This window comes from Ranitomeya imitator, chromosome 2 (genome assembly GCF_032444005.1).
Source record: "Ranitomeya imitator isolate aRanImi1 chromosome 2, aRanImi1.pri, whole genome shotgun sequence".
NCBI lineage: Eukaryota > Metazoa > Chordata > Amphibia > Anura > Dendrobatidae > Ranitomeya > Ranitomeya imitator.
In genome coordinates this window covers 282,489,492-282,511,585 of record NC_091283.1, presented here as the reverse complement: position 1 = coordinate 282,511,585, position 22,094 = coordinate 282,489,492, and the positions used below count along the sequence as shown (strand labels likewise).

Below are 22,094 nucleotides of genomic sequence, written 5' to 3'. Positions count from 1 at the left end.
AGTCCCAACTATCTTGTGATTCCTACAGCCAATCATAATAAGTCCATCATAATAAGTCAAATGACACTGCCTCAAACAATGGTGAAAAGCAAGTCTTACATTTTATTCTGCCTCCTTTTCACCATTGTTTGAGGCGCTGTCATTTGACTTATTATGATGGAATGTACTCTGGGATGGACTCCTGGTTATGATGTGCGCCTCTTTGTCTTAATAGACTTGGAAATTTTTTCGGGGTGCGGTTTAACCCTTCATATTTTGATATTCTACAGCCAATCCGTCGCCGAAGCAGTGAGTAACATAGCCAGTGATTGGGAGCATGGAGAAAATGTTATTCAACTTATGTTTCAGTCCATACAAGACTAGAGAATACAACATCTACACGTTCTATCTCCGGATATGTTTCCCTTATTATCTCCAGTTATTGTATTATTACACAGGATTTTTATGATGTTACATCGGCTCATCATCTTCTCATTCAGGTCTCTACAATATCGGATCCTCTCAGTGAAGATCTTCAATAGAAGAGAATTTTCCTGATTTCCTCATCAAGGATGAATATGGACAGAGACAACATGGCGGAGAGGATATTACACCTCACCCAAGAGATCCTCTTCCAGCTTACTGGAGAGGTGAGAGATTCTGGTTACGTCACATTACATCATTCTTATCTATGGGAATAACAGATGGACAGAACTGGAGAGGTGAGGACTCTGGAAATGTCTGTAGTGAGATTTATTAATGTGTCTCTCCATAACCAGGATTACACAGTAGTGAAGAAGACCTCTAGTGAGCGCTGTCAGGACCCTGTGTCTGAGGGATGGGGAAGACCCCTGAGCCCAATCACAGGGCCTCCACCTCACCCCCTGATACATGAGGACATCAATGACAAAAAGATCTTAGAACTCACCAACAAGATGATTGAGCTGCTGACTGGAGAGGTGACACTGCTGGGAATACTGGGACATTATACGGTAACGCTATGAAGGGATTGGAGGGATAAATGTATCATTGTATGTGTCAGGCTCCTATAAGGTGTCAGGATGCCGCTGTCTATTTCTCCATGGAGGAGTGGGAGTATTTAGAAAAACACAGAGATATGTACAAGGACGTCATAATGGAGGTTCCCCAGCCCCTCATATCACCAGGTAATAGAAAAGACTAAATACAAACAACCTATAAATATCTGTATGAATTAATTCCCAGTATGTATTTCATCTAGTTCTATCCAATAAGAGGACAACACCAGAGAGATGTCCCCGTCCTCTTCCACAGGACTGTAAACAAGAAGATCCCCATGTTCCTCAGGATCATCAGGTAGATGGAGAGAAGGTGTCATGAGATCTCCCCTATGATGTGTAGACGGCTGTGAAGGTCTTGTGCTCAGTCTTGTTTTATCCACCAGAATTATGTTTTATACTTGTGTAATGAGAACGGTGGAGATGGCAGGATTAGAGCTGATCATAGATGTGACTTCTCCATCTGTCTGTGACATACAATGTTTGTTTCAGGGTGAAGATCTGACCCATATTAATACTACAGAGACATATGTGAGGGGTGATGAGCCGTGTAAAGAGGAGATTCCCACATATGACTACACAGGTGAGTAGTACCACTAAATACAGAGAAGTCACAGATTCTTCTCAGTCACCGGCTGTGGCTGCTTTATTGGTGGTGTAGTCCGGCCTTATCACAATCGTGTGATCACCATTTTGCCTCTAGACCACAACATTCTCCTCCATCCAAAACTGTTCAAATTACTTTGGGCATTAAAAGCCCTTTTCCATAGAAGGTATAGCCTGGAGGATCCACCTATCCCCTGAGATTAGGAGAAACTGACCGTAACCTGCCCAGGTCTGTAAACTACAAAGCCAAATGACAGCGTATGTAGAATGTACTGACAAGTTAGAAAATCACTTGAAGAAATATATTATGATGGGTCTGTAAGAGAAAGTGGAGGGTAATGATGATCTTGGCTTCTTAGATTCCTGATATCTTATTGGATGAATCTACTTTCTCTCCCCTGTACTGCTGAATGTGATCATATGGTCCCTACAAGACCAGGTCCAGTCTTTCTGGTTAAACTTCACTTTTATAATCAACAACATTAAATGTGCAGTGAGACCAAGCAAAAAGCTAGACCGCAGTCCTCTGTTCTGTCCTGATGCTGATGCACACTGTCCTGAAAAAGTAGATCACTATGAACAACGCAGTTCCAACCACAAGCGCTATATATTCCTCGTACATCTGGATCCGGGTCCTCACTAGACTCTGAATATGCAAGGTCTATTCCTGAATCCACTCCTGGTTTAATAAGATAATATTCGTGCGTGACATTATCTTTCCACCTTGGCATATACCATCGAGCAGGGGCTGGCTGGCAAATTTTAGCCTGGGGAGGCAAGCACACAGCAGTGGCCCATGAGTAGCGGCCCATCCCTAAAGGGGTTGTCGGATCTTATGCTACATGTCTACAGTCACTATGTATGAATCCTCATATCGTGCGCTGTGAAGATTCTCTGGTGCCGGTGCCGGGAACCGGTGGTCTTGTGACCACAAGCATGCAATATATATATTCCCAGCCACAGTCTGACTAGACTGTTTCTGGCCTTGTTCAATACAGTTACATTAGGCCATGCAAGTCTAGTCAGTATGTGACCGCATGTATGCAAATCACAAACTTGCAGTCACACCGCTGCCGAATAAGCACAGCCCTGCGAACAATGTGTGAATTCACAAGTCTGCAGTCACATAGAAAGACACAGAGTGAATGCACCAATGACACATGCACAGCCCCACTGTATAATGACACACACGCACAGCCTCACTGTATAATGACACACACACACACACAGCCCCACTGTATAATGACACTCACACACCACAGTCCTTGAAATGCGCTAGCAGTAAAACACTTTGCCCAATACTCCCTTCCCTCCTCTCCCCTTGTCAGGCCATGTAATCTTCTGCTCATATGTGGATCACTGCTCACCATTCCCACTGTTCGCTGCCCATACAGTACCTCCATAATGGCACCATACAAAACTTCCATAACACCACCATAGAGTACCTCCTTAACATCACCATACAGAACCTTCAAACAGGGCTGCCACTAGGAATTTTGGGGCCCCATACAGGCCAAATTTTCGGGGCCCATTGAGACTCTGCCCAGGCTCAAACCCCAGCCTCGCCTCCACCCCTCAAACTGTCCACAGTCCCACCGCTCTCTCTTGGAAAAACTCCACTTCTCACCAATCACACATTAAGGCTATGTGCGCACGTAAGAAAAGAGGTGCAGAATTTTCTGCACAAAATCCGCATCTCCTGGCAGAATCCGCACCCGCGGATTTGCTGCAGTTTTTATGCGGATTTAGTGCGGTTTTTGTGCGGAATTGATGCGGATTTTGTGCGGATTTTCTGCAGTTTTTCCCAATGTGGATTTCTATCATGGAGGGGTGAAGAAACGCTGCAGATCCGCACAAAAGAAGTAACATGCACTTCTTTGAAATCCGCAGCAATTCCGCACTGATTTTTCTGCACCATCTGCACAGCTTTTTTTTTTTACATTGATTTACATTGTACTGTAAATCACAGTGCGGATCTGCAGCGTTTCTGAAAAAAACGCTGCGGATCCACACTAATCCGCATCGTGTGCACAAAAGATTGCCACTACGACAAGGTAGACTCATTTGGCCAGGCCCTACTCTATTGTAACCTATTAAACATTTGTTAAAATATGCAATACTATTTAGGCATATTTTTATTTATTTTTCAATTTTTTAAATGACTAATAATGTCACATCCAAAGGGACAAATACCACCGTACCATGACCAGACACCATATTACCACCACAGTGACCCAACAATATCACATACAAGGGACAAATACAACCGCACCATGTCCAGACCACATATTACCACCAAATGGTGACCAATAATACCACATACAAGGAACAAATACTGCCACACCATGTCCAGATCACATATTACCACCACAGTGACCGACTAATATCACATACAAGGGACAAACACCATCGCAACATATCAAGATCACACATTACCACCACATGTGACCAATAATACCACATACAGGGAACAAATACCGCCGCACCATGACCAGTCCACATATTACCACCACAGTTACCGAATAATAGCACATACAAGAGACAAATACTGCAACACCATGACCGGACCACATATTACCACCACATAGTGACTGAATACTACAATACTGATCATTAATTAAAAAAAACAACACAATACTATCACCAAAGTGTCACTATGCACAGGAGATCTGTACTTAGTATGCAGTGTCTGTGTACAGGTAATACAGTGATCACAGGTGACATTATACACAGGAGCTCTGTATACAGTGTCAGTGTATACAGTGTCAGTGTACAGGTAATACAGGGATCACCAGTGACAATATACACAGGAGCTCTGTATATAGTGTCAGTGTAAATGTAATACAGTGATCACTGGTGATATTGTACACAGGACCTCTGTATATAGTGCCAGTGTACAGGTAATACAGTGATCATTGGTGACATTGATTGTACACAAGAACTCTGTATATAGTGTATAGTGTCAGTGTACAAGTAACACACTGACTCACCAGTGACGTCTCTAGGTGAAGTCCTTCAGCTTTGCTTTTCATCCTCAACCAGCACAGACCGCCATCACATCTTCCAGCCAGGATGGGTCTCTGCAGGAAATAACACAGTTATCTAGAGCTCTGCTTGCAGAACACATTACTTAATTTTTTCCCAACTTTTACACTGCACCAGATGAAGAAAAAAGGGCGACATAATGTCGCTCTGCACAGCAACAGGACCGCCCCCTCATTTAAAACAGTATCCTCAAAAATAAAATAAATACATCACTGCAGTAATAATATCCCTTAATTAGCCCCTATGGTAATAATATCCCCCATCCTGGCCCCGTGTATCTCATTCTGGCTCCAGCCTTATGTTCTCCCATTCTTTCCTCATTAGGATCCATTCTGCCCCCATATGATCTCCACATCCTGCCCCATCTGTCCCATGATCCTGCCCCCTCTGTCCCATAATCCTGCCCCATCTGTCCCATCCTACCACCCCATCTGTCTCCATCGTATCCATCCTGCCCCATGATCCTGCACCATGTGTCTCCATCCTGCACCATGATCCTGCCCCATCTGCCTCCATCCTGCCTCATCTGTCTCCATATTCCTGCCCTATTTGTCTCCATCCTGCCCTCATGTCTCCCATGCCCCCGTGTCTCACATTCTACCCCGTCTCCATCCTGCCCCATGTCTCCATCCTGCCCCATGTTGTTTCCATTCCTGCCCTGTGTTGTTTCCATTCCTGCCCCATGTTGTTTCCATTCCTGCCCCCTGTGTTGTTTCCATTCCTGCGCCCTGTGTTTCCATTCCTGCCCCCTGTGTTTCCATTCCTGCCCCCTGTGTTGTTTCCATTCCTGCCCCCTGTGTTGTTTCTATTGCTGCCCCCTGTTGTTTCCATTCCTGACCCCTGTGTTGTTTTTATTCATGCACCCTGTGTTGTTTCCATTCCTGCGCCCTGTGTTGTTTCCATTCCTGCCCCCTGTGTTGTTTCCATTCCTGCCCCCTGTGTTGTTTCCATTCCTGCCCCCTGTGTTGTTTCCATTCCTGCCCCCTGTGTTGTTTCCATTCCTGCCCCGTGTTGTTTCCATTCCTGCCCCCTGTGTTGTTTCCATTCCTGCCCCGTGTTGTTTCCATTCCTGCCCCCTGTGTTGTTTCCATTCCTGCGCCCTGTGTTGTTTCCATTCCTGCCCCCTATGTTGTTTCCATTCCTGCCCCCTGTGTTGTTTCCATTCCTGCCCCCTGTGTGGTTTCCATTCCTGCCCCCTGTGTTGTTTCCATTCCTGCCACCTGTGTTGTTTCCATTCCTGCCACCTGTGTTGTTTCCATTCCTGCCACCTGTGTTGTTTCCATTCCTGCCCCCTGTGTTGTTTCCATTCCTGCCCCCTGTGTTGTTTCCATTCCTGCCCCCTGTGTAGTTTCCATTCCTGCGCCCTGTGTTGTTTCCATTCCTGCCCCCTATGTTGTTTCCATTCCTGCGCCCTGTGTTGTTTCCATTCCTGCGCCCTGTGTTGTTTCCATTGCTGCCCCCTGTGTTGTTTCCATTCCTGCCCCCATGTCTCCATTCCTGTCCCCTGTGTTGTTTCCATTCCTGCGCCCTGTGTTGTTTCCATTCCTGCGCCCTGTGTTGTTTCCATTCCTGCCCCCTGTGTTGTTTCCATTCCTGCCCCCTGTGTTGTTTCCATTCCTGCGCCCTGTGTTGTTTCAATTCCTGCGCCCTGCGTTGTTTCCATTCTTGCCCCCAGTGTTTCCATTCCTGCCCCCAGTGTTTCCATTCCTGCCCCCTGTGTTGTTTCCATTCCTGCCCCCTGTGTTGTTTCCATTCCTACCCCCATGTCTCCATTCCTGTCCCCTGTGTTGTTTCCATTCCTGCGCCCATGTCTCCATTCCTGTCCCCTGTGTTGTTTCCATTCCTGCGCCCATGTCTCCATTCCTATCCTGTGTTGTTTCCATTCCTGTCCCCTGTGTTGTTTCCATTCCTGCACCCGTGTCTCCATTCCTGTCCCCTGTGTTGTTTCCATTACTGCCCCCGTGTCTCCATTCTGCCCCGTACTTGCCGCATTCAATAAAAATAAGAAAACACCTTTCTCCTTACCAGGCCACGGTCCAGCGCTGACGTCTATCCCTTGCATTGCATCGCGGATTCGCCAGCAAATAACAATGACATGCGCGGTGATGTCAGCTGCCAGCCTCTGATTGGCTTGCGGCTTTAACTGCTGCTGTGCGGGCACACGCGCACACAAACACTCAGAAAAACTCACGCACACACACACACTCAGGAAAACACACACACTGAGGAAAACACGCACCCACACACTCAGGAAAACACACACATACATACACACACCCACACACTCAGGAAAACAGACACACTCAGGAAAACACACACTCAGGAAAACACACACGAAAACACACACTCAGGAAAACACACCCACTCAGCAAAACACACACACATTCAGGAAAACACACATTCAGGAAAACACACATACTCTGACCTGCCATGTTTAATTTGTTAAATGCCCCCCTCCCCCCTGCCACTTAGCACAGCAAGCGTTGAGATGAGCAGCTGGAGAGGTTACCTGGCGTGTGCTGGACAGTGGGCACACAGAGCAGCTTCCTCTCATCTTGTCCATGACCATGTCCTGCCGTCCTGTGCTGCTGCTCTAGTCTGCACGCTGTAGCTCCTCCCCCTCCAGGCCTGGCTGAGCAGACATCGGAGACAGATCTGCACACAGAAGAGGAGGCTGCGTGCGATCACTATGGAAGTAACGCAGCCTCCTCCTCCTCTTCTTGTGTGCCAGGAGCTGCCCCCTCTCACCGCACCCTGCACATTACTGAAGCCGGCCATGGCTTCAGCCACAGGTGCACGCTGCGTGTCCCGCCCTCCTCTTCCTGCTCATCACAGGTCCTCCAGCGGCCTTGTGCAGTGGCTTAGGCATCGGCCGGGGGGGCAAATGCATTCCTGCCACCCGGCCCAGTCCGCCCCTGCCATCAAGAGTCTAATATATCTACCCAGCTTTTGAACAATCCGTGAGGGTGAGTTACTATATGACAAGAATACTCTCTGTGCCTATACTGGTGAACTGAACATAGACACTTTTCACACAGCATGTGGTACACACATGGGAAGCATTTGTCTGATATTTCAATCACATCCATACACACAGTACTTCTGTATTTTCTCGCCCCCCACATCTTATCAAAAATGTTCTAGTGCCAATGGACAAAAACATAAATCCCATCTATCTGTGGAATCTCTTACTTGGTTCACTATATCTTCTAATTCATTTCCTATCTGAGTATCGGGTAACATACAAAAATGAGCATTTATGTTCACCTAGATTGTCTTCACGTGATCGTCCCCACTTCACTACAAACTCCCACCCAGGACCTTCCTGTAAGCTTTTTTTTTTTTTTCTGAGTAGCAACAAACTGGAGAGTTTTATTTTGCTCTCTGCTTTTAATGAGAAGGCCATTTATACACTAAGCACACATAATTTGGTCTCCATACATCATGAGCGCTGCTTAAGGTACCGTCACACTAGACGATATCGCTAGCGATCCGTGAAGTTGCAGCGTCCTGGCTAGCGATATCGTCCAGTGTGACAGGCAGCAGCGATCAGGCCCCTGCTGTGCTGTCTCTGGTCGGGGAAGAAAGTCCAGAACTTTGTTTCGTTGCTGGACTCCCCGCAGACATCGCTGAATCGGCGTGTGTGACACCGATTCAGCGATGTCTTCGCTGGTAACCAGGGTAAACATCGGGTTACTAAGCGCAGGGCCGCGCTTAGTAACCCGATGTTTACCCTGGTTACCATCGTTAAAGTAAAAAAAACAACCGCTACATACTTACCTACCGCTGTCTGTCCTCAAGGCTCTGCTTCTCTGCTCTGGCTGTGAGCACAGTGGCCGGAAAGCAGAGCGGTGACGTCACCGCTCTGCTTTCCGGCTGCCCGGCGCTCACAGCCAGACCAGAGAAGCAGAGCGCCGAGGACAGACAGCGGTAGGTAAGTATGTAGCGTTTGTTTTTTTACTTTTAGGATGGTAACCAGGGTAAACATCGGGTTACTAAGCGCGGCCCTGCACTTAGTAACCCGATGTTTACCCTTGTTACCGGCATCGTTGGTCGCTGGAGAGCGGTCTGTGTGACAGCTCTCCAGCGACCAAACAGCGACGCTGCAGCGATCCGGATCGTTGTCGGTATCGCTGCAGCGTCGCTTAGTGTGACGGTACCTTTAGCACCCCACAGCACAGATTCAGCAATATATCAGGACCGCAGTATAATCAGAACAATTCAGCACAGCTCTATCAGTACTACTTATCAATTATCAACTGACAAAGCACCAATAAACTGAACTAATATAATTAGCTAACAAAAGCTGAAAAAAAAAGTAATAAAGAAGGAAAGAACATAGAACATAGGAAACGTATAGCAGAGCAGGATCAAGACACTTCTATTACAATATTTACAGTATTAACAAACATTGACATTGTTAAATTATAGATAGAGACAAAACAAATGATGAAAAATCATCGCACCTCATAATGAAATAAAAACAATTGCTAAGGCTACGTTCACACTAGCGTTGCGCCGCCCTGCGTCAGCGACACAACGCGCGACGCACGGAAAAACGCGCGCAAAAACGCGCGCGTTTTGCGACGCGTGCGTCGTTTTTTGACGAAAATCGGACGCACAGAAAATGCAACTTGTTGCATTTTCTTGCGTCCGACACTAGCGTCGGAAACGACGCAAGTGTCGAAAAACGCCACCCAAAAAACGCACGCGTCCCCTATGTTAAACATAGGGGCGCGTCGCCGCTGCGTCGCCGGCGCAACAGCGACGCACATTGGCGGAACGCCAATGTGAACGTAGCCTAACAGCACTTAAACAAGCAGACAAACAAGTGACAACAAATAACAGATACTTTCTATTACCTGAGGATTTTCCCTTTAGAGATCCGCAAAGACTGACCCTAGATAGCCTCCCAGAGAGAAAACTGTGTGAGTAATAAATCTACTCACTTACCCGGGATCTCGTTTTCTGTTCAGGAGGGAGACAATCAATTGTTCAGTCTGAGATGAAAGTCGAGGGGGAATGGTATATCCCACTGAAAGCCTCCAAGTTGTTAGAGGAGGGATTACTAACCTACTCAGGTGTTCTGTCTTAGGTACCCAAGCGATGAAGCAATAATCAGAGAGACACACGCTTGTTGTCTGTCCAAATAGTCTCTGTTTATTGGGGGGATGGGTGTTCTTTTATAGTACAAGATCAAAGGGAAATGAGGCATTACACAATAATCTGGAAGAAATGTGAGTTATTCAATGGGTTGTCAAACACATCCTGGGATATGAGATAAATTACATAAGAAAATATGGGAGTACTTCCCAGAACTTTCCATATGTCAGTGTGACCTAGTCCAAAAGTTGACGTTCTCAGGAAGAATTGGGCTGAAAACAGAATTATGGAAACAATATGTCCTTGACCAATTTCTGGGAATTGTAAGAAAACCATCAGGCCATAAAAATATCGGCATGTAGACAGATGATAACTAAAACAGAGGCCAGTCTATCTATAGAATCGTCTAAGGTTGTTAAATATTAATTATTCTTATTTTTATTCTGTACTGAGCACATTGCTTCTTGCTGACACTATCAAAAGCTATTTCTGTGTATGTAGCTCAGAGTATAAGTTAACTCCATATACAGAGGACATGTGATCTGTAGAAACCATATAAATAACGTCTCTAAGGAGGGTGGGGGGCTTTTTGTCACGTGGGACGGTCACCTCCCTTCCTTCACCATCATTCTCCATGGACATGAGACAAGACACGAGGAACAACAGCTGTTAGCTACTCCATGCCATGATGACTTCAGACTTTCACACAGACAGATGACTTCTACCATTCAGGACCCTGGAAAGATGAGTAACAGGAGAAGCGCTGATATTTACACATGGACACTCTGTTTGTAATTGTTTCATCTACCTTTTATGTTTTTGCTGCGATGGTGGATAACTCAATAAACCACTATACTTTCGTCAGAATATCATGACATTTTTCTTTTAAGAATAACGCACCTGGTTAAGTCTTGATTAGATATTTTTGCTAAATAACGATTTTTAACAAAGGTCCACTTCCGTCTGTTTGTCTGTCACGGAAATCCCACGTCGCTGATTGGTCACGGGCGGCTGCCCGTGACCAATCAGTGACAGGCTTAGCTGGCCGCGAATTGGCCCCTCCCTACTCTCCTCCAGTCAGTGCCCCCTCCCTACTCCCCTCCAGTCAGTGTCAGAGTGTCGCCCCATCCCGGACCAACTTTTTACTATTGATGCTGCCTATGCAGCATTAATAGTAAAAAGATATAATGTTAAAAATAATAATAAAAAAAAATCGTGCTATTCTCACTTTCCGGCAGCCACCGAAGCTGTCCTGCTCTTCGCGATGCGGCCAGCAGCTTCTGTTCCCAGTGAAGTATTGCGAAATTACCCAGATGACTTAGCGGTCTTGCGAGACCGCTACGTCATCTGGGTAATTTTGCAATGCATCACTGGTAACGGAAGCTACCGGCCGCATCGCGAGGAGTGAGACAGCTTAGGTGGACGCCGGAAGGTGAGTATATAACTATTTTTTATTTTAATTCTTTTTTTTAACAGGGATATGGTGCCCACACTGCTAGATACTACGTGGGCTATTTTATAGACTACGTGGGCTGTGTTACATACTGCGTGGGCTGTGCTATATACTACGTGGGCTGTGCTATATACTACGTGGGCTGTGCTATATACTACGTGGGCTGTGTTATATACTACATGGCTGCTATATACAACGTGGCTGCTATATACTATGTGGCTGTGCTATATACTACTTGGCTGTCTGTGTTATATACTACGTGGCTGTGCTATATACTATGTGGGCTGTGCTATATTCTACGTGGCTGCTATATACTACGTGGCTGTGCGATATACTATGTGACTGTGTTATATACTACATGGGCTGTGCCATATACTATGTGGCTGTGTTATATACTACGTGGCTGTGCTATATACTACGTGACTGTGCTATATACTACATGGCTGCTATATACTACGTGGCTGTGCTATATACTACGTGGCCTGTGTTATATACTACGTGGCTGTCTGTGTTATATACTATGTGGCTGTGCTATATACTATGTGGGCTGTGATATACTATGTGGCTGTGCTAAATACTACGTGGCTGCTATATACTACGTGGCTGTGCTATATACTACGTGGCCTGTGTTGTTACGTGGCTGCTTTATACTACGTGGCTGCTGTATACTATTTGGCTGTGCTATATACTACGTGGCTGTGCTATATACTACGTGGCTGTGTTATATGCTTCGTGACTGTGCTATATACTACGTGGCTGTGCTATATACTACGTGGGCTGTGTTATATGCTACGTGGCTGTGCTATATACTACGTGGCTGGGCCGGCCGAACACGACCAATCAGCAACAGGCACAGTCTGGCTGCGAATTGGCGTGGGATTTGAACCACGCTTCGCTGATCGGCCAGCCGGGTGCGACCAATCAGCGATATTGGTGCGGAATTTAACCAGTACTCACAGCGCGATGTACATACATACATATATATTCTAGAATACCCGGGCCACCATCTAGTATTGCATAATACTTTTTCTTCTGTTTTATTCAGAACAGAAATTAACCACTTCTTTCACAGTATGAATCTCTGTACATTAACAACAGAGTTTCCTTTTATCCTGATTTTTCAATTTCTTTTAAAACCAACTAATTTCAAGAAGAATTGTGATAAAATACATATAAAACATTACACCTGTGCCATGATATATCGCTAATCTGTGTGGGGCTGATGGCTATAATATACATTTATTCACTCCTGCAGGAGATGTGTTGGCATGGTTCAAGCCCTGGTTTCATGGATTCACTCCACATCATAAATTACATTATGCTTTCAATCCTCAAGAATTCTGATTACTCCTATGGTCCACCACAAATGAGTGCAACTCTGGTTTAGTGTTGTTGCTTTCCCCTCATACATAAGCTGTTGTTGGGGATGTATCATAGACTAAAAAAAGGGTTTTTTTATCTGTTCATTTGTATGATAATTTGATTGTGGTGGGATCGGCCTGCCTCAGTTATCTGAGTCTGTAACTCCATGGTAGTCCTTAAAAAGAGGTGTCCATTGTCTCTTCCAAATGCTTGATCTAAATTTATCACACATCAGCTCTGCATTATTATTAATAGTTCTATTTAAGAGTATATTTCTTGTTGAAACTCTGATAGAAAATATTACTCTTTACGATAGTTTATATTGCCAAGAGACAGCAAGCCCCATACTCTAACTACCCCAAAAAGGTTTTACCATTAGTTACTAATTTTTTCTATACTTAAAAAGACTGTCCAGCTTGATCATTTCAGTAGATGTGCTATTGTCTATAGTCACAGTATAGTCACAGTTTTGCCTATCATCCTTTAACTTCTTTAACCCCTCTACATCTGGAGTTACACACATACTCCTTGGCTTGGGCTATGTTCTTACTTGCTTTTCTATAGTATGAGATGGCAAGAATAGTAGTCAGGTAGTCTGGCCACACCTGGGAGGGCAGTGAAAATAAGTAAGTAAACAGGCCGGGTGTCAGAACCAGATACCAGACGGGCACTCACTGGCAACAGCGCAGGAGGCTAGCCTGGACGTCTGGTGCCAGGGACAGCCTGGGGCACCGAGGAGCTGTGAACGAGAGCGGTAGCAGCAGTGCTGCAGAGGCTAGCCGTTCTCCAGAGCAGGCAGACAGGACCTGAGATCATGTGACCGCGTGTCAGAGGGGGTAGGCGGAGCTTAGTATCGCTGTTTGAGCCTGCATCGGCTCTGTGAGAAAGTGTAAGAAGGAGAGGAAACCTCCAAGGATGTTAAAAGGGATGACAGGAAAAAACGTAGTCACACAAGCCAAGGTCATACACAGAGAGGTCGGCGTAGTACACAGGGGCAGTCAGAAGAATAGTCAGGACGTAGCAAGAGATCACAAAACCAGAACGGGCAATAGGCGGCGCAGAAATAGCAGGAAGGAATCACAACAGGGAAGGGACCAGATCAGAAACCAAACAGACAAACAATAGTACATGCACAAAGCAGAGGCACACCAGGGTCAGACACACTCAGCCAAGGGTCAGAGTATAAACGACAAGGATTGACCTCACAGTGAGGCTATAAAAAGCCTCCTGGGAGCCAGAAAGAGGCCATCCGAGTTAACCCTGCAACTACCTGACCCGAGAGCACAGTAAACCATGACACTAGGGTCACAAGCTGGGAGCTGAATACAGAGGACTGAACCAGAGGAGAACAAACTTGTATCTCGCAGCTTCCGGCAATATGATTTGAGCTTTAGTAGGGTGCGGTGCTTTCCAATTGGTTGAAGTAGGGAGCAGATTATTTTAACTGTAAAGCGTACACAACCAAACTGCCAGAATACATGGTACTACAGGTCGCAGGCACCTTAATCTTAGTGGCTGCACAGACTATGCACCCCTCAGAGCAACTAGTTCTGATGTCTCCTCCATTACCAGTGCCGCCTGCAGAATGAATAGGCAGACGACATAGAAGCAGATGGGACACAGCATTTGTAAAAGGCCTAATATGACAAAGCATCAGAAAACCAAAGCAGTAGAAATCCCCATAAAGTGACTCCATTGTGGACAATCTAACCCTCAGTGACTTAATCTTTAGGAGTAGTGACAATTTTGACTCCACGGCCACTTTCTGTTAATTAGCACGCAGTGGACGTTGGGTAATAAAAAGGTATATTTTTAATTTTTACTCTCCAACACACAGTGCCCAGATTGCTCTCCAGAAAACACACCATAAATTACCGTATATACTCGAGTATCAGCCGAGATTTTCAGCCCAAATTTTTGGGCTGAAAGTGCCCCTCTCGGCTTATACTCAAGTCACGGTCGGCAGGTGAGGGGGAGAGAGGACTGTGGCATACTCACCTAGTCCCGGTGCTCCTGACGCTGCCCCTGCCTGTCACACTGTCTTCGGGTGCCGCAGCTCTTCCCCTGTACAGCGGTCACGTGGCACCGCTCATTAAACTTATGAATATGGACTCCACTCCCATAGGGGTGGAGCTGCATATTCATTCCTCTAATGAGCGGTGCCAGTGACCGCTGACAGAGGAAGAGCTGCGGCACCCGAAGACAGTGTGACAGGCAGGGGCAGCGTCAGTAGCGCCGGAACTAGGTGAGTATTACATATTTACCACGTTCCACCCTCCGGGCGCCGCTCCGTCTTCCCGTCCTCTTGCACTGACTGTTCAGGTCAGAGGGCGCGATGACGTACTAGTGTGCGCGCCGCCCTCTGCCTGAACAGTCAGTGCGGAGAGACGCCGAGACGGGACGCTGAGGAGCTGCAAGCAAGAGAGGTGAGTATGTGTTTTTTGTTTTTTTTTTATTGCAGCAGCAGCAGCGTTATATATGGCACAGCTTTATACGGAGCATCTATGGGGCAGTAATGAACGGTACAGAGCACTGTATATGGGGCACAGCTATATAAGGAGCATCTATGGGGCAGTAATGAACGGTGCAGAGCATTCTATATGGCACAGCTTTTTATGGAGCATCTATGGGGCAATAATGAACGGTGCAGAGCATTATATATGGCACAGCTTTATAAGGAGCATCTATGGGGCCATAATGAACAGTGCAGAGCATTCTATATGGCACAGCTTTATGTGGAGCATCTATGGGGCCATAATGAACGGTGCAGAGCATTCTATATGGCACAGCTTTATAAGGAGCATCTATGGGGCCATAATGAACAGTGCAGAGCAATATATATGGCACAGCTTTATGTGGAGCATCTATGGGGCCATAATGAACGGTGCAGAGCATTCTATATGGCACAGCTTTATAAGGAGCATCTATGGGGCAATAATGAACGGTGCAGAGCATATATGCCACAGCTTTATAAGGAGCATCTATGGGGCAGTAATGAACGGTGCAGAGCATTATATATGGCACAGCTTTATAAGGAGCATCTGTGGGGCAATAATCAACGGTATGGAGCATTATATATGGCACAGCTTTATATGGAACCTCCTTTGGGGCAATAGTCAACGGTATGGAGCATCTATTTTTATTTTTGAAATGCATCGGTAGCTGCTGCATTTTCCACCCTAGGTTTATACTCGAGTCAATAAGTTTTCCCAGTTTTTTGTGGCAAAATTAGGGGGGTCGGCTTATACTCGGGTCGGCTTATACTCGAGTATATACGGTAAGTGGGTTCTTCTCACTATAATAATGTCAACTGCATTAAAATGGTAAAACTCCGGCACACGATAGATACATTTTTAACGTTTTATTGTGCTGAAACAAGAAAATCCACAATTTCGGATAATAGATCCATATGAATACAGATGTGTTTAAATCAAACGTTTCGGTGTGAATCTGCCTTTCTCAAGATGTATCTGTTTTTACAGGTTCAGGGTCCCCGGGTGATGGAGTAAGGTGTCCATGTGCCATGTGGACACCAATGCACATGGACACCTTACTCCACCACTCGGGGAACCTGAACCTGTAAAAACATGTATCTTGAGAAAGGCAGATTCGAGCTGAAATGTTGATGATTTTAACACATCTGTATTCATATAGGTCTATTTTCCGAAATTGTGGATTGTTAGATAAATTTTTATCGTGTGCCGGAGTTCTGCCATTTTGATCTATTGACATTTTACTCCAGAGCAGCCATTCAACAGTGAGCACCCCATTTCTTGAATGTAAATGCCAAATACATTGATTCTAAATGTGGTTTGGACACAATGCAAGACTCAGAAGAGAGGGGGAATTTGACTTTGGGAGAGCGGATTTTGCTGGATTGGTGTCACGATCCATTTTTGGATTTGTGACAGATCTGGTTTCCCTCAGATTAAAAATTTTTCCGTTTAGGTCATTGGGGGTTAATGCAGTTTCCCCGGTGGCCTGCTGGTGTAATTGCATTGCTGCTGGGTCAGCTGATGTGGGTGGTGACCACTCCCACCATCCTTGAAGAGGTCACCTGATGCATCAGCTGACTGTCGGTGTTAGTTCATTCTGCAGAGACCTTGCTGGGAGAAGGAGCTTTCTGGGAGCAGTGATTCTACAGCTATGTTCGGCTTATCTGTGTCGTTTTCTTGCTGTGCGGTGTTTTGCAGCAGAAAGCTAAGTGTGGTATTTTTAATACCCTGTAGCTTTCAGTGTCTGTCTTGTCTTACCTTTTGTTGCCTTAGTTCAGCGGTGGTTGTCACTTGCCAGTGTTCTCAGTTGCCAATTCCCTACTTAGGGATAGGAGCAGGGCAAGTGAGGGATTAGTTATCCTGCTGGGCGACAGGGTGTCACACCACTTCGGTTGCTTCCTGACATTTGGTTTATGGAAGCCATGTTGCTTTTCAAGAGCATTTAAGCCAGTAATAATGTAGAAACCTCTGTTTTTCCATTGACAGATGATGGACCTTGTTTTTTTGTAAGATGAGTAGAACTCTTTATTGGTAATATTTTTTTTCTACATAACATTGTTTGGTGGCTTTTTATTCCATATTTCGGAGGCAGAATGAACAAACAGTTGAAAACCACACTCTACTGGTTCATCCAGCGGTGAACCTAGCCTCTCTGCTGTCTGAGGCGAATGGAAAAATGGCGCCCCCCCCCCCCCACAGTCCCTACCTCACTGGCTGTGCACACACATCCCTCCACCGGACTCGGTAATCGCCGCTCGCAGTAGCATACCAGCAGAGGTGCATCTAGGATTTCTGGCACCAGGGACAAGAATTCATTTTGGTGCCCCCCCTCCACCAAGGACATATGCGATTTGCACACTCAGTCATGTGCCCACGAGCTCCTCTCCCTAATGCTCTCAATGTTCAGTGAAAAACTGAGAGAAGCAGAAGAGAAGCTTATTGTCACAGGACCATAGGTATGAAAATCGCATATGAGTGAAGTGTCCATGGGACGACTACTGGAACCTGAAGAGCTGAATCTTGAGATCGCAGCTTCTGAATTCTCACAACGCATGCACTGCACACTACTAGAATTCTCCCTTGCCGGTGGACGGTCATGTCAGCACAAGCATGTGATTTGTATACTTCTGACCACATTCCGCCTAGACGTGTCCGGCCTCGCTTAGTTCATTTTCAATGACGGAGGCTACACATGTCTAGTCAGCACGTGACCGCATGTATGTAAATCACCAGCACGAGAGAATCCTGACAGCGTGCAGTTCGCACTGTGAGAAGTCAGAAGTCTGCAGTCACAAAGAATGACTGCAGACTCATTACAAACCTGGACAACCCCTTTAAAGCTCCTAACATAAATGAAAACATGAGAATTAGTTAGTATCACAAATAACATTTATATCCAAGTACCTTATAGATGGCGTTGACTCTGGAGCCGTTCTTCTTTTCTTCATCTTGTCCAGACCCCATGATGAGTTTTCTCAGCCACAACCGTCTCTGCAGACTTCCATCTTTTCCGCTCTTTTGCAGAAAGTCTCCACAAGACGTCCTTAAAGATACAAGTGTCATTATAATGCTCCAGAATAAAAAATTACCCCTCACTATATTGTCTGCACAAAATATGACCCCCACACTGTCCTTCTTATGGTACATGCTCTCTCCTTTCTATACCGGCCCCCTCTTCACACTGTCCTCTCACACTGTGTCCCCCCTATAGGGCCTAGTATTTATACTCCATATTTATACTCCATCCTCCCACCCTGTGTGCATGGCTCCCCCATCCTTCTCCCCTGCGTGCATGGCTCCTCTATCCTCCCACCCTGCATGCATGGCTCCCCCATCCTTCTCCCCTGCATTCATGGCTCCCCCATCCTTCTCCCCTGCGTGCATGGCTCCCCCATCCTTCTCCCCTGCGTGCATGGCTCCCCCATCCTTCTCCCCTGCGTTCACGGCTCCCCCATCCTTCTCCCCTGCGTTCACAGCTCCCCCATCCTTCTCCCCTGCGTTCATGGCTCCCCTATCCTTCTCCCCTGCATTCACGGGTCCCCCATCCTTCTCCCCTGCGTGCATGGGTCCCCCGTCCTTCTCCCCTGCGTGCATTGGTCCCCCATCCTTCTCCCTTGCGTTCATGGCTCCCCCATCCTTCTCCCCTGCGTTCACGGCTCCCCCATCCTTCTCCCCTGCGTTCATGGCTCCCCCATCCTTCTCCCCTCCGTTCATGGCTCCCCCATCCTTCTCCCCTGCGTTCACGGCTCCCCTATCCTTCTACCCTGCGTTCACGGCTCCCCTATCCTTATCCCCTACGTTCACGGCTCCCCTATCCTTATCCCCTGCGTTCACGGCTCCCCTATCCTTCTCCCTTGTGTTCACAGCTCCCCCATCCTTCTCCCCTGCGTGCATGGGTCCCCCATCCTTCTCCCCTGCGTTCACGGCTCCCCCATCCTTCTCCCCTGCGTTCACGGCTCCCCCATCCTTCTCCCCTGAGTACACGGCTCCCCCATCCTTCTCCCCTGCGTTCACGGCTCCCCCATCCTTCTCCCCTGCGTTCACGGCTCCCCCATTCTTCTCCCCTGCGTGCTTGGCTCCCCTACCCTTCTCCCCTGCGTGCATGCCTCCCCTATCCTCCCACCCTGCGTGCATGGCTCCCCATCCTTTTTCCCTGTCATACACACCTCTCACCGCGCGGCACAGAACAGAACTTCCTGGCATCTCTTCTGCAGCGTCTTCCTTCCTGTCTTCAGCGGGCACATGATATAGCTAATTAAGGTCATGAATATGCGCATATTCATGACCTTAAATGAGCGGTACCATGTGACCGCTGAAGACCGGACGCGCTGCCGGCGCTGAGACGCAGTTGCAGCCATCGCTGGAGGAAGGTGAGTATTACGTCTTCAGGGAGGGGGGGCGGGAAGGAGGGAAGGAGGGAGGGAGGGAGGAGGGGGGACGGGAAGGAGGGAGAGAGAGGGGGGGCGGGCACTTGACCTTGGAGTTTTATAAAAAAAAAACCTAGCAGCGCAAATCCAGTTACTACGGAATCTGCTGCCCCCTCTCTTCTGCCGCCTGAGCCAAAGGGCTCAAATCGCCTAATGGAAGCAGCGTCCCTGGGTTCATCCTATGTGATTTTCTATTAGACTGAGAACTGTGATTTTCTTGGTGAATAATTCAAATTTTTTACATAACTTGCCATTTTTACTGACAGTTTAAATATAAATGTTCAAAAATATTAAGTTTGGGGATATTTAACTGAAAAATAATTGGTTTTATTCTTAGCAGATGACTGTACCAGGAGATCAGAGGGACAGCTGAAATCTTCAATTTTTAAATCAGATGATCTTGAGATCACACTAGATACAATTGAAGTGAATGCCATTACTCCAGATATACCATCATCCTTTCACAGAAAAGATCTGTTATCTGATCCTTTGAAACAGGTTCTGTCTTGTGATTCCTTACCGACTACTAAGGAAAATCAAATTCGCAAAATAAGCATTAAACAAAATGCTCCTAAATCAAAGAAGGCGTTTTCACCTTCAGAGTATGGAAATAGCTTTCCCCTTGAAAAGTCTCTTTTTAAACATCGAACAATTCACACAGCAGACAACAGATTTTCTTGTTCCAAGTGTGGGAAATGTTTTAACCAGAAATCAGATTTTGTTATGCATCACAGAACTCACACAGGAGAGAAGCCTTTTTCCTGTTCAGAATGTGGGAAAAGTTTTTACCAGAAATCAGATTTGCTTAAGCACCAGAGAATTCACACAGGGGAAAAGCCTTTTTTCTGTTCAGAATGTGGGAAATGTTTTAACCGGAAATCACATCTTGTTATGCATCACAGAACTCACACAGGAGAGAAGCCTTTTTCCTGTTCAGAATGTGGGAAAAGTTTTTACCAGAAATCAGATTTGCTTAAGCACCAGAGAATTCACACAGGGGAAAAGCCTTTTTTCTGTTCAGAATGTGGGAAATGTTTTAACCGGAAAGCGCATCTTGAAAACCACCGGAGAACTCACACAGGGGAGAAGCCTTTTTCCTGTTCAGAATGTGGGAAATGTTTTAACCAGAAATCAGATTTGCTTAAGCACCAAAGAATTCACACAGGGGAAAAGCCTTTTTTCTGTTCAGAATGTGGGAAATGTTTTAATCGGAAAGCGCATCTTGAAAACCACCAGAGAACTCACACAGGGGAGAAGCCTTTTTCCTGTTCAGAATGTGGGAAATGTTTTAAACAGAAATCAGAATTTGTTACACACCAGAGAATTCACACAGGGGAGAAGGCTTTTTCATGTTCAGAATGTGGGAAATGTTTTAACCGGAAAGCGCATCTTGAAAACCACCAGAGAACTCACACAGGGGAAAAGCCTTTTTCCTGTTCAGAATGTGGGAAATGTTTTAACCGTAAAATGCATCTGGCTAGCCACCAGAGAACTCACACAGGGGAGAAGCCTTTTTCCTGTTCAGAATGTGGGAAATGTTTTAACCGTAAAACGCAACTGGCTAGCCACCAGAGAACTCACACAGGGGCGAAGCCTTTTTCTTGTTCAGAATGTGGAAAATGTTTTAGCCATAAATCAGATTTGCTTAAGCACCAGAGAATTCACATAGGGCAGAAGCCTTTTTCATGTTCTTAATGTGGGAAATCTTTTAAACTGAAATGATATTTTCTTAAATGGGTTGTTATCATATTTGGTTTTGTTAAAAATAAAAAAAAACATACTCTCCTTCGGTGCCAGTGCTGTTCCAGCGGTATCCTCAATTGCGTTCCTGGGGCTCATATGAGGTTGTTACATCACACGAGCCCCTTTGCCCAGTCAGCCCCAGCTTCACTGTCCCCACCCTCAGACATATTGAACATCAACAGGAAGCCAGGGCTGCAGCTTCTCTTTGTCTTCCTCTTATTGTTCGATTTGTGTGAAGGTGAGAACAGTGAAACTAGTGCTAACTGGACGCAGGGCTCAATTGACATAATAACCTGAGCCCCCAAAACGCAAGTGCTGACACCGCTGGATCTGCGCCAGCATGGGAGGTTTATAGAATTTTTTTATTTTAACAGGACCAAACATGATGAATTAGAAGTCAAAATCCCACACAGTGTAGAAGACATTATCATACCTAGAGTGTGAAAAATGAATTACTGGAAAATAGTATTGTGTTGACCATCAAAAATAACTCAGAGAAACAATATACGCTATTGACAAATTGTGCAAACACATAGAACAGCCAGACGTATTATTGAATGAGAAAGGGAAATTATTTTAGCACTTAACATATTTCTTGGACTATAAGACACACTTTTCCATTACGTCCATCCAGACAGCACGATAGAGGTAGTCCTTCCTTGACCTCTAGCGGAACAGGATTGCAGAAAGGATAAAAGGCCCCCTCCCTCCTCTACCCTCCAGTATTTTCCTGTCCCTACAGGTGATGGTTGTATGGGAGGTTGCTCCTACAGTGAAAATAGTCCATACAACATCCACAGGCTAAGGGCTCCTTTTCACTTGCGAGACATACGGCTGTGTCTCA

The 22,094-nt window shown here is 46.1% G+C and overlaps 1 protein-coding gene across 2 annotated transcripts; it reads left to right on the top strand.

Moving 5' to 3' along the window:
• The first annotated feature begins 483 nt into the window (after positions 1 to 483).
• LOC138663143 (oocyte zinc finger protein XlCOF22-like) lies at positions 484 to 22,077 on the top strand. Of its 2 annotated transcripts, none has more exons than XM_069749282.1 (6): positions 484 to 629; positions 759 to 938; positions 1,022 to 1,145; positions 1,220 to 1,314; positions 1,509 to 1,599; positions 19,848 to 22,077. In XM_069749282.1, the coding sequence occupies exons 1-6, from the start codon at positions 552 to 554 to the stop codon at positions 21,200 to 21,202; spliced, it is 1,923 nt and encodes a 640-aa protein (XP_069605383.1). In that variant the 5' UTR covers positions 484 to 551; the 3' UTR covers positions 21,203 to 22,077. The 2 variants fall into 2 exon arrangements, with proteins under 2 accessions (XP_069605383.1, XP_069605382.1); XM_069749281.1 differs by having other exon boundaries at positions 19,845 to 22,077.
• Positions 22,078 to 22,094: the final 17 nt, after the last annotated feature.